Source organism: Delphinus delphis, chromosome 17 (genome assembly GCF_949987515.2).
Source record: "Delphinus delphis chromosome 17, mDelDel1.2, whole genome shotgun sequence".
NCBI lineage: Eukaryota > Metazoa > Chordata > Mammalia > Artiodactyla > Delphinidae > Delphinus > Delphinus delphis.
In genome coordinates this window covers 71,939,875-71,952,957 of record NC_082699.1, presented here as the reverse complement: position 1 = coordinate 71,952,957, position 13,083 = coordinate 71,939,875, and the positions used below count along the sequence as shown (strand labels likewise).

At 39.7% G+C, this 13,083-nt stretch overlaps 1 protein-coding gene across 3 annotated transcripts in view; it reads left to right on the top strand.

Moving 5' to 3' along the window:
- The window catches only part of DNAAF11 (dynein axonemal assembly factor 11), an 81,283-nt gene that overhangs the window by 20,996 nt on the left and 47,204 nt on the right, over nucleotides 1–13,083 (top strand). For 2 of the 3 annotated variants that reach the window (XR_009516681.1, XM_059995208.1), the window contains exons 4-7: nucleotides 1,536–1,711; nucleotides 7,083–7,309; nucleotides 11,241–11,432; nucleotides 12,914–12,991. Coding sequence is in view for 2 of the 3 variants with exons in the window: in XM_059995208.1 (XP_059851191.1) it covers nucleotides 1,536–1,711; nucleotides 7,083–7,309; nucleotides 11,241–11,432; nucleotides 12,914–12,991 (673 nt within the window). In the remaining variant the exon portion in view is untranslated. The remainder of the gene's footprint in view (nucleotides 1–1,535; nucleotides 1,712–7,082; nucleotides 7,310–11,240; nucleotides 11,433–12,913; nucleotides 12,992–13,083) is intronic. The other variant, XM_059995209.1, reaches the window with a different exon arrangement.

Below are 13,083 nucleotides of genomic sequence, written 5' to 3'. Positions count from 1 at the left end.
CGGCTTCCAGCACAGGGCAGCCCTCTGCACACTGTCCTCATCCTGTGTGGGCTCCACCACTCTGCTCTGGACCAACGTAGCTATCGCTCGCCTCTCTACTCCTTCTTTACTTTGCGTTCCCTGATGGCTTTAGGAATTAGTTGTTCTGAAAGGAAGGGAAGAGAAGGAAAGGGAAGGGAAAGGAAAGAGCGGGGAAGAGGAGCAGCCACCTTGACAAACCTTTTCTTTCTCTCTCTCTTCCTTTTGTCCGTCTTTCTTTCCTTCCTTCCTTCTTTCCTATGTTCTCAAAATAGGGAGACGAGTTAGGAGATACACCATATTGCATGCAAAAGGTGACAGGAACCTGAACTGGAATACTGGTAATAGGATTATAGTGGACAAGAAGTATGTAAAAAGAAGTTAGGACTTAAGATCTGCATGGCTTGATGACTGATGACATGAAGGGACTAAGAGGATAGTTTAGGTTAACTTCCTAGTTAACCCTGACTTGACTCTTGGTGTTGAATCACATCTGATACCAAAATGGTGATGACGTCGATAGAGTTTAGATGTAAAGAAGGCAGAAAAGCTGTCTTGAGGAGTACAGAGTGAGAGAAAATATGGAGACTTCAGTTTGGACATGTTGAATGTGATATGTCTTGCGGGCATGTAGAAACAGGAGTGTGATGTTCAGTTGGATGGTCAGACATGGGGTTATTGTTTGGGAGTCATCAGAATCTGGGGTTAGTGAAACCAGTGGGCATGACTACTGTTATCAAGACCATAAGGAAAGGAAATATTGGGTCAAGGATGGAAATCTCCATCACATTGATGGGGTGGAAAAGCCTGCAAAAGAGGTCAAGAGGAATAGACTTCATTGCAAAGGAGGACAAGGAAAGAGTAGCATCAGAGTTTCAAGACAGTTGAGAGATTTAAGAGACAGTCCATGGTCGATTGTGCCACATGCAGCAGACTCTTCTAGTGACATGGTGCATTGAAGAGGCTCCATTAGATTTGTCAACATGATGCAGTCACGCCAGATAGTGACCAAATCTCAATGTGAACAGCCCAGAGCTTGTGGATACGGGCAGGAAAATGATTTCCTTTGGCTGGAGGGACTAAGGGGTTGAAAGTAAGGGGAGGACTTCCCTGGTGGCGCAGTGGTTGAGAGTCCGCCTGCCGATGCAGGGGACGCGGGTTCGTGCCCCGGTCCGGGAAGATCCCACATGCCGCGGAGCGGCTGGGCCCGTGAGCCATGGCCGCTGAGCCTGCGCGTCCGGAGCCTGTGCTCCGCAACGGGAGAGGCCACAACAGTGAGAGGCCCGCGTACCGCAAAAATAAATAAATAAAAAAGAAAGAAAGTAAGGGGAGACACAGATAGAAAAGTGAGTCAAGACTAAGCCTCTTTGATGTTTCTGAAAAACCACTTCTTGGTAAGCAGTGCAGTTAATCAACAGACTTAAAATATTGCAACTGTTATTTCTATGATGTGTTATTGTACACATTTTACTGCCTGTGTGATTTTTCTGGCTTTTTTTTCTTTTCATTTCTCTCAGCAGGATGCGAAGGGCTGACAAAGCTTGACTTGACGGTAAATTTCATTGGTGAGCTGAGCAGTGTGAAAACCCTTCAACACAACATCCACCTGAAGGAGCTCTTCCTCATGGGAAACCCCTGCGCTGACTTTGACGGCTACAGACAGTTCGTGGTGGCAGCTCTGCAACAACTAAAGGTATGCTTTTTTTTCAGTGATACAGAGTTCTCAGAAAAATGAAAACAAGCAACTGCAGTGATTCCTGATTTATTCACAGCATTTTCAGAGAATGTGTTGTTTTAGAGGATGGAATATTCCAGAAAATCAAAACCGAGTCTTTGGCTCACTGAACCTTTGAAGTTATTTTAATATTATAGCTTTAATAAACCTTTGAAAAATAAATTGCATGCTTTTCTCCTTTCTCATTCAGAACACACACAGTTTAATTGAACTTTCTTGGTGAGTTCAAGTCATTGTTACAAAGAGCGTTCCTTATTACTAGTAGCAAACCAAAAGTTTAGGGCTTTTGAGGTGGCGACAGCTATATACCTTTGTATTTCACAGTCTTAAACTACTGTGCTTTTTAAAGTATTATTTCTTACTATTGCTTTCTATTAACTCATTCGCTATGTTAGTAATTCTCAAACTCTGGTATGCTTTGGAGTACTTAGATGGGGTTCGCTGGGCCCCTCCCCCAGAGTTTCTGATTCAGTAGGTCTGATGGGCACCCAAGAATTTGTATTTCTAACAGGTTTTCAGGTGATGCTGATGCTACCGGTCCAGGGACCTCATTTGAGAACCACTGCTCGGTGTGTTAATTTCTTATGCCAAATCTCCCCATATTCGATACTTTTGGTACTGGGAAACAACACATGGTTTCTAGAGAAATCATACACCTGAGAATATTTAAGTAGTAATATTAAAGTCCATGTAATTCCAAGAGTTCCTGACCTGCATGTGTTGGTTTGAAACCTCGGGAGCTTCCCAGGTGAAATCTGAAACTGGCCCCCATGCATGGAGGCCAAGGAGAGACCAAAGAAAGAGGCAGGACTCCAGATGCGTAGGTGGCAGGTTTAATAAGCAAGAAAACCTACTTACCAAGCTTGTTTTGGGCAACAGGATGAGTAGATCTCTGCGCCTGCCTGCCATAATCTTACAGGTTTATAGAGAGGCCTTAACTGGGTTCAGTCACATACACCGTCCAGAGGGTCTCAACAGAGCCTTACTGTCTCAAGGCTGCACCCTTGGAACCGCTCCTAGTGTGGGAGCAGCGGGCAGAAGGTACATTCCAAGGACAGGGGAGGGGGTGAGGAGCCTGTGATTGGCCAGGTCCAGTCGCAGGCCATCCAGCGGTCACGTCCTCTTGGTGTCCCTCCAGCAGCAGGGACAGCATTTTGCTTCTGCAGAGAGAATGCATGGAGGCCCTGGCTTTCTAACAGTCCTTTTCCTCTATCCTCAGAGGACATTTGTTTTTAGACTGTTGTGTTCTGTGTAGTCAAAATTGCTGGATTGATAGAACACATTTCTTCTAATGTAAAGTTTCTTTGATTAAGAGAAGGAGTGATTCAGGTAATTGAATCTAGAATATATATGTAGAATGAATGATGAGGTAGATCAAACATAACCCAGGCTGATCATCATTGTACAATGACTTCCTAAAAAAATGAACTGATGAGAACCAGAATTTCAGAGAAAATGGATGCTGTGAACCATCTCCCTGGAAGGGTGCAGGGACTGTCATCACAGCTGGGCCCCCTGTCAACTCTGCAGTGCCTGGGCTAGGGGTATGTGAGAGCCATCAGACAGGTGCCTGAAGCATGGGCCAGGGTTGTTCCAGGTGCTTTGGACACAGCATCTCTGATACTCCCGGCCTCTTGCAGGGAGATGATTAGGTGCATTCTGAGATGAGGGAGCGAGGCCTTGGAAAGCTGATGCTGCTTGTTTAAGGTGACACACCTGGCAAGTGACCCTTGTGGGATTTGAACCTAATAGCCCACCTTTCACACCATAACCACACTCACTGCTTCTGTCTGGGTTAATGTACAGGCTTCAGGTCCAGTCTTTCCTTTCAGAAAGACTGTTCTGAATAAGCTGTTACAACAGGCAACAGCCTCCCTTTGAAATATAGTATTCATAAATGTGTTTACTAGTATTTAAAAACAGCTTGATAAATTTTAGGGTCTTAGTTACCATTCCATTGAAAGTTTGTGATCTACTTGACAGGAGTTGCATTAACAGATGTATTATTTTCCTAGGGCTGCCATAACAAAGTTCTGCAAAGGGGCTGGCTTGAACATCAGGAATTTATCTCATTGTTCTGGACACTAGAAGTTCTAGATCAGGGTGTGGGTTGGTTGCTTCTGAGGCTGTGGGGCAGCATCTGTTCCATGCCTTCCTCCCAGCTTCTGGTGGGTCCTGGCAAGCTGTGACTTTCTTTGGCTTGTGGAAGCGTCACTCCCATCTTTTTTTAAGGACACCAGTCATGTTGGATTAGGGGCCCACGCTACTGCAGAATAATCTCATCTTAACTGACTACATCAGCAGGGACCCTATTTCCAAAATAAGGTTACATTCTGAGGTACTGGGGGTCAGGACTTCAACATAACTTTTTTTGGGGGAAACACAATTTAACTCATAACAACAGAGTAGTTATTTAGACAGACATGCACAAGACATGTGAGGAGATTCAGCCCTTTTCAACTATCCTCTTCCTAGTGTCTGAGCCACTCCAGGTGGTAAGTAGGCACTGTAGCCTAGTGGGAAAAGTTTTGTAGCAGACAAACCAGGATAAGACTCATGTCTCTGCTACCCGTGAGTTGCATGCCTCATTTTTCTCATCTATGATGGATTAATAATTCCTACTTTAAAGAAGTTCTCTGAGCCCTCAATAAATCTTAGTTTCTCTTTCTCTTCTTTGCTGAAGCACACGTGCAATTATTATCAAGAAACGTAGACACTCTGCCTCTGTGTTGCAAGAACTCTAAGTGAATAAAGATCAAGGAATACTGCAATGCACAGCCTAAAACTTAATCTCTCAGTTCATCAGCCCTTCTGAATTCAGCTGTGATTTTGGACTGAAGAAAACTTAGGCCAATTTTGAAAACTACCTAACAAAAGTCTTCAAAAACCTGAGATCCAGTAAGAAGGCCCCAAGAACAGGTGCTGGCATACATGTGACAGCATCTCAAATTTGTCATCAGTTCCCAGTATGAGGTCTTCTGCTTCCTGCCTGTATTGGTGACAAGGGGTTTATTGGTCATAATCTTTTAGAAACAGTAGGTCTAAATTATATCAATGTTTATTTAACCCAAGTATAAGGAAATATATATATATGTTATATATAATACTATATATGTATATATATAAAGTTAATACTTAAATCCTTACATCCTAGATACCAGTAAGAGAATATATCACCTTCTTCGCAATGTTCATCAAAATTCCAGTGAAAGAAATTATATTTATCCAGAATTTTCCAAATTGTTTTTTTTTTTTTTTTTTTTGGCCGCTCTGTGCAGCATGTGGGATCTTAGTTCCTTGACCAGGGATCGAACCTGCGCCCCCTGCAGTGGAAGTTCAGAGTCTTAACCACAGTCCCAGAATTGCTTAGATCTTAACCCTAGCTTAAACGAAGTTAATTACCAAAAAAAAAAAAAAAGGCTAAGTACTTAGACCACAATTACTTACCTCCTTAAATAATAGGTTTTATTGAATTCTATTTTATCATTATGGCCTCACCTTTCACTGAAGGATCTTAGAAGAGACAGTTTTGTGAAGACTGTTATGTATGGACTTGTTACTACAGAAACAATGCGTGACATGTCTCAAGATCTCCACTAAGAAACTCTACTTTAGAAATATGTTTTAGAACTAAGTATTAGAGAGAAGCTAGAAACGAGTATATTTTCTCAGTAAAGAAAGCAAAAATCGCTTCACCGATGATGTTTTTCTGTTTTACTTTGGCCGCCAGCAAGCTCAGAGCCAATTCTGCCGCCCATCTACAGCAGCCATATGAGTTCTTATGACCAAAACCTACTTTAAATTATTTTTTTTCCAAATAGCGACATTATAATTTTGATTTTTAATTAACTGCTCCTGACAATTTTTATTTTTTATTATTTTTTAATTTATTTATTTTATTATTTTATTTTATTTATTTATTTTTGGCTGCGTTGGGTCTTTGTTGCTGCACGCAGGCTTTTCTCTAGCTGCGGCGAGTGGAGGCTACTCTTCGCTGTGGTGTGCGTGCTTCTCATTGCGGTGGCTTCTCTTGTTGTGGAGCACGGGCTGTAGGCACATGGGCTTCAGTAGTTGTGGCTCGTGGGCTCTAGAGCACAGACTCAGTAGTTGTGGCGCACGGGCTTAGTTGCTCCGCGGCATGTGGGATCTTCCAGGACCAGGGCTTGAACCCGTGTCCCCTGCGTTGGCAGGTGGATTCTTAACCACTGCACCACCAGGGAATTTTTAAAATTCATATTTAACTCCATCTTTGTGTGTTTTGTATTTGTTTGTGTTAGTTTCCTTTTGCTGTGGTAATGAATGACCACAAACTCAGTGGTTTAAAACAACACAAATATATACTCTTTGTTTTGGAGGTCAGAATCTAAGATTGTGGTGTTGGCAAGACTCTGCTCCTTTTGCAGGCTTCAGAGGAAATTTTGTTTCCCTGCATTTCTCAGCTTCTAGAGGGTGCCTGCATTTTTGAGTCCCTGCCCCTTCCTCCATCTTTAAGGCCAGCCGTGTAGCATCTTCAGACCTCTCCCTAACTCTGACCCTGACACTTCTGCTGCCTTCTTTCCTTTATAAAGACCCATGTGATTACATCCGGCCCACCCAGATAATCCAGGATAATCTCCCCATTTTAACATCCTTAACTTAATCGCATCTGCAAAGTCATTTTTACCATGGAAGGTAACATTCACAGGGATTAGAAAGTGGACATTCTTGGGGGACCATTATTCTGCCTACCACACTTTTCTAAATACCTCACCTCTCTTTGTAGAAAAAGGCTCAGTAAATAAGTAGGCATCTCTAAATTGGTAGCTTTGAACCTTCAGATTTTGGGTTGGTGTTTTTAATATTTCAATTTGGAACAATCCCTATAGAGGTACCAGATGAAAACAGTGACCATAAGAATTAATAATACATTCTATATGTCTTGTCAAGGGTAGAACATGGGCTCATTTGCAATAGAGCTCAATTTTGTGTGATGTACGAGGCCCTTTTTTGTAGAGAGCATTGGGGACTTGACTTGAGGCACTGAAATTCTTTACATAGTGAGCAGTTATAAAATTACTATATTTTGGGAGCTTGTCATTAATAATCAGTTTCAACAGGAGACCTACTTATTATTATTACCAGTAAAGATACTTTGTAAACTGTGTTAATTGTATGAAGTAAACATTGATTTAGATCAAAGTTTCTGACGGTTCCCATTACTTTGCTTTTAATTCCATATCACTAAGGTGCATAATTTATTATTTCTCATCTTGCAAGCAAAGTCTGCTTGGGGCTGATTCAAATGGTGACTTTTGAATAAATGCACTGTGTTGGCTGTTTTTTATTCCAGTGGTTGGATGGTAAAGAAATTGAGCGTTCAGAAAGGATTCAGGCATTACAGGACTTTCCAGTAGTTGAACAACAAATCAGAGAGCAGGAGAAAGCTTACTGCCTCAAACGAGCCAAGGACAAGGAAGAGGCTCAGAGGAAACTGCAGGAGGAGGAAAACAAAGGCGAGAGGGAGGGAAGGCACACAGGCTTTGACGGACGTTGGTACACAGACATCAGTGCTACTCTGTATGTAACTTTTTTTTTTCTTTTTAAAAATTGTCAATATCCTCCTGTTTTACAAGGTAAAACCAAAAAGCAGAAATAAAAACCTTTCATTTCCTATTGTGAAGGGCTGTATGTTACCACAGTGCAGGAAAGAACATTGAATAACCACTAAATACTACTCTGTATGTAACTTAATAGAGTGTACTTTCTAGTTAACTTGTGTTAAAAAGTTCTCTTCCCAAGGTGTTCACAGTTTCACTTATATTCCAGACAACTGATTTGAAGAATAAATTATGATGTGAATTTTGGGTGAAGACGATGTATGTTCATCCCATTGTTTGTGACAATTCTGTGAGGCTTGCCTCCCTTAAAGCCTTTTCAAACTAGCAACTTTAATTTGCATCCAAAATTATCTTCAGACAAATCTCTTTAAAAGATGCACAGGAAAGAAATTAACAGGTGTACTTTGATTTATAAAGTAGGAATATTTTAGAAAAGTTAAATACAAACCACATTTATAAATTGAATAATTTTGATTACATCATAAGATGTTCTGTTTTGTGAATTATGTAATGAATACATCTTTAATGCGATTAATAAGCCCATAATTGGTCATTTTTACAAGCATGAATTTTTCATTCTTGCTTATTTTAAGAGAATTGTACCTATAGTCAGGTGATTTGATTCCACACAACAAAAGCTTTAAATATTTTGTAACAGAATCTCTTAAGCTTGAGAAAATAATAATTATAAAATATTTCAGATGTACATAAATGTTAGAAAAATAAATAGGCAGCTTAATAATAAATGTCAATAGTTCGCATGTTTGCTTTGGATCTTATTTTATTTTATTTCATTTCATTTCACTTCACTTCATTATTATTTTTTTTCGGGCGTGCCACACAGCACGCAAAATCTTAGTCCCCTGACCAGGTTTCAGAGCTACACCCCTTTAGCAGAAGCGCAGAATCTTAACCACTGGACTGCCAGGGATGTCCCTGGATCTTTTATTTTTAGATGGGAAATAAAATATCAATAGAGGAGAAGCTCGTTAAGTATTTCTCCCCCATCCCACTCCTCCTTTCATCCTCCATGGTGTCCACCATCCTAAAGTTAGTATGTGTTTGGTATAATGTTGATCCCATCCATATTGTAATGTATTTACTACGTAATTATGCCTCCTTAAACAAGAGTAGTGTCATGTTGTTGTTTTTTAGCATGAATATCTTTCTACAGCTTTGCTTTTCATTCAGTATTATGTTTTTGAGATTTATGCATATGAAGACACGTAGAACTAGTTCATTCATTCTAACTGTGCAATAAAATTCCATCGAATGAATAAATCACAGTTTATCCCAGAGGTAATATTCAGAATATTTAGCAGCAATTCTTTATTCCTGACCAATCAGAATATGCGCCAGCTCCAACAATCTGTGGTTTTCCCTTTCTTGTTTTTTTCAGGCAATGGGGCACACATCTCCTTGTGCTAGTATGGAAGTTTCTGTAGTGTATTCAGCAATTGCTACATATTAATTATAAACATCTTTTCGACTTTATATGCATTGCCCAATTGTTTTTTAAAGTGTACTAATTTTAACTCATATATCAGCAGTATGGGAGAGTTCCTAATCTTTGCCAGTAGTAGATAATGTGATCTCTTAAAACATTGGCTAATCAAGTTGGTTGTTAAATAGCATCTAATGTTTTAATTTGAATTTCTAGAATGACGAGTCAGTTTCAGTATCTTAAATGTCTTCTTTTTTTTTTTTTTTTTTGCGGTACGCGGGCCTCTCACTGTTGTGGCCTCTCCCGTTGTGGAGCCGCAGCATGTAGGATCTTCCCAGACAAGGGCACGAACCCGTGTCCCCCGCATTGGCAGGCAGACTCTCAACCACTGCGCCACCAGAGAAGCCCTTAAATGTCTTCTTATATGTTTATTGGCTATTCAGATTTCTTCTATTCAAGACCTCCGCATATTTTAAATAAGTTGTACTTTTTTTTCTTACTAATTGATAGTTCTTTTATATTCTAGATGCAAATTCTTTAGTCCTTATGAGCTTTGCAAGTATCTTCTCTCTGTCTGTGACTTGGGTTTAATTTTGATAAGTGCTTGTTTTATAGAATTTAGAAGTCTTTTCTGATCTTGTTTATGAAAATTTTCAATACCCCAGTGTCATATCTGTCTATCTGGAATAACCTCACAGCAGTGTGGGGTAGGGTGCTAATCACTTCCCACACAGGCTTGTTTGCTTGTGCCCCATTGATTAACAATTGTCATTCTATTCTTCTCCCGTATTATATACCCGCTTCTCGTGATTCATGGGCCCATTTCTGGGCTCTCTGGACTCCTCCATGGGAGTACCTCCACATGGTTTCAATTTCTATAAATCTTGATCTTTGGTAGGAGATATTTTCGTGTTTCAAAATTATCTTGGCTCTTCTTGACTCTTTTTTACTCTTCTGTGAGAATTTTAGAATCTGCCATTCAAATTCCCCCCAGATCCCTAGTGTAATTTTGGTTGAAATTGAATTTAGTTTACACGTTAATAAGGGGAAAGTTGACATCTTCAGGGCATTGATTCTTTCCTTTCTGAACTTTGTAATAGCTCTATTTATTTAGACCTTCTTCTGAGTCCTTCAATAAGTTTTTATAATTTTTCTCTATAAAGGTTTTACACCATTTCTTATTAGATTTATTTCTAAGTATCTTGTAGAATGGGATTTTAAAAATAGGCTTTTTTTTTAATTGATTGAAATGATTCCATCTTGTGGAGTATTCCTTTATTTTTTTTTATTTTTATTATTTTTTTTATGTTGGGGGTAGGAGTTTATTAATTTATTAATTTATTTTTGCTGTGTTGGGTCTTCGTTTCTGTGTGAGGGCTTTCTCTAGTTCCAGCGAGCGGGGGCCACTCTTCATTGTGGTGCGCGGGCCTCTCACTGTCGCGGCCTCTCTTTTTGCGGAGCACAGGATCCAGACGTGCAGGCTCAGTAGTTGTGGCTCACGGGCCTAGTTGCTCCGTGTCTGCTAGAATAGAGTCTCCTGTAAGTAGTAGTGAGGGGAGAAAGCCTCTCCTAATTGTGTGCTGTTTGAATGATGTCCTTTTCTGTCTGCTAGAATAGAGTCTCCTGTAAGTAGTGTTGCAGTCTATCTTGACTAGAGCTGTCTCTCTGGTGCCTGGTACACAGAAAGACAATAAATATTACTTGAATCCATGCTGAATGAATGTTGAATATCATATAATACTTATTTGATGCCATATAGAGACATCATGTAATTCTCTGACAGTCCACAAAACATGAATAAAAAAGAGAGCAGAGCACCATTGCCATATAAAGCTACAAAATCCAAAGTTATCCATGAAAAATGGAGTAGTTAGAGGCCATACCATGGGCGATCTCATGTATCCCACTGGAGAATTTTAGAGGTAGAGAATCATTAAAGAGCCTGGAAATAATATGATTAAATTTTTAAGAAAGATTCCTCTGGGAGCAGGGTGGAGGATGAAATTGAAGGGTGCAAGACTGGAGGTGGAGTGATTGCTAAGGCCCAGTGGTCCCTGAGTTTGTCTGATCATCAGAACCTACTGCAAAATATTGTAAAGCAAGGGTCCCGGACCCCACTTCAAATCAACTGGAGAGACTCTGGTGGGAGCCCAGGAATCTGTACTGTGTATAAAGCTCCCCAGGTGACTCACATCGACCAGGTCTATGAACCCTTGAACGTGATTACTGCAGTATTCCTGGTGATAGATGAAGTGGGCCTGCCCCAATGCTGTGGCACTAATTTCCTCCAACTTGGCTCAGATAGGCTCTCTTTCAGACACATTTTGTCATTCAAAGGTAAGAAGGTAACACACACACAAAATATAGATATTTAAGGGGCAGCATTCAGGATGAAACTCAAACGTCCATTATTATTGGTTTTAACGTGCCCTGTGTTCTTTTCTAGCCCATCTTCTGAAGAGAGCAAAGACGACGTCCAGGCACCAGAAATACAAGAAGAGGAATGTAAGAAAAAGAAATTAGACAGCGGTGAAGACGACCTGGAATTCTGGAATAAGCCCTCTTTGTATACCCCTGAATCTAGATTGGAAACTCTGAGACATATGGAAAAACAACGGAAAGACCAAGAAAAATTAAGGTATTCCATTTTATCCTGTCATTGAGAGTGATGGAGTATATTTTCATGATTGTACCTTGTTTTACCCATTATCTGTGTTAGCTATCAAACACAGACTTTGCTTTTTCTAATTTCAGCTTATTGTTGAAGTGTTATCTACTAACCCTTCTTTAGGATGTCATGAATCGAGGCATTTTAGGTAGGGTTTTGTTTCTATGACCTTAGCTTTTTAACAACTTTAAATGTGTCAGATAAGAGCCTGGCCTGGTTTACAGATACTAGTTATCCAAGTCATTCTGTTCAGTGTGCTGTAGTCTACACGATCTAATGGGTTCCTGAGATGTTTTCCTCTTCTGAATGCCCTCTAATTGTCCTGTGTCATGGAGAATAATGTAGTTCATGGAAACATGAACTTAATTGGACCTGAGAACCCAGTTTAAGATCCAGAAAAATGTGAATAAATTTACATTGTAAAATAAAGTTAAATGACATAAAATCTGTATTAAAAGAACAACAGAAATCCAAGATGAAGAATTGCCTGCAGTTCTGTCATCTAAACAGATTTGTCCATCTGATCTTCTAGAGCTTGTCCATATATGCCTTTTTAAAGTTTTTATGTATTTTCAGTAAGTGTTTAAATAAACAGAATTTATGTTCTACATGTTCTTTCATGTTATTCCATGAATCTTTCCTCTTTGCTCCATTTATTTTCCTCCTACCTCTGCCCCTTCATGGTAATAAGAGTTAGCAGGCTTGGGTCCATCCTACCAGAACTTCCACCACCTGCTACAATCATATAAATGATTTCTGCAAACGTAGGATTGAGGGTCTTTTCTTAAAAACAAAAGTGGACTTACATTTTATTTGTTCTCACTAAATCATCATCAACACTTTTCTATAACTTTCTAGACGAGTAGGTAAAGAGTGAACACATTTTTCAATAGCCGCAAAATATTTCATAGCATGAATGTACCACAGTCAATCCAATCATTCCTCCATTGATGGACATTCTTGATGGTTCCAAGGTTTTGCCACTGTAGATAATGCTGTGATAGACATCCTTTTATGTAGATCCTATGTACTGGTATTTTTATTTCTATAAAATAGCTTCTATTTGGCATTTTAAAAACTGTAATTTTAGCTAAAGTAGAAGATGTATACACAAATGGGGAATTAACAGTTAGCTGAGTAAATCATGCATAAAATAGACTCATTTAAATATTCGTGGCTATCTCATGAAAAGGAGTTTTCTCCCCCATTCGAATTATCTGGCAAATTGTCTTGGTCACATTTTCGCTTTACAGATATAGATATAATCACACAAAAATGTGGCTCGATTGTCAGTTCCCAGCAGTGGACTTCATCACAGTGAATTGCTGATGTATTCACAAATACCTGATTATTTTTTCTTAAACTGTTTCACGCATTAATTGCTTTTATATTATCTTTGTTTATTTTTTTCTCTCTCCCGCCCCTTGTTCCCACCTACCCCTAATATTAAGTGAAAAAAAGAAGAAAGTGAAACCACCCAGGGTGCTGATCTGTGAGGATGGGAGAGCCCTGAATGTAAATGAGCCCAAGTAAGTGAGGCCGAGTGGAGACTTGAAGAAGCAGAATGTGTGGTGTTGGTCATACGATGGTTTCAATGACACGTTTGTTCTGCAGAGAATAT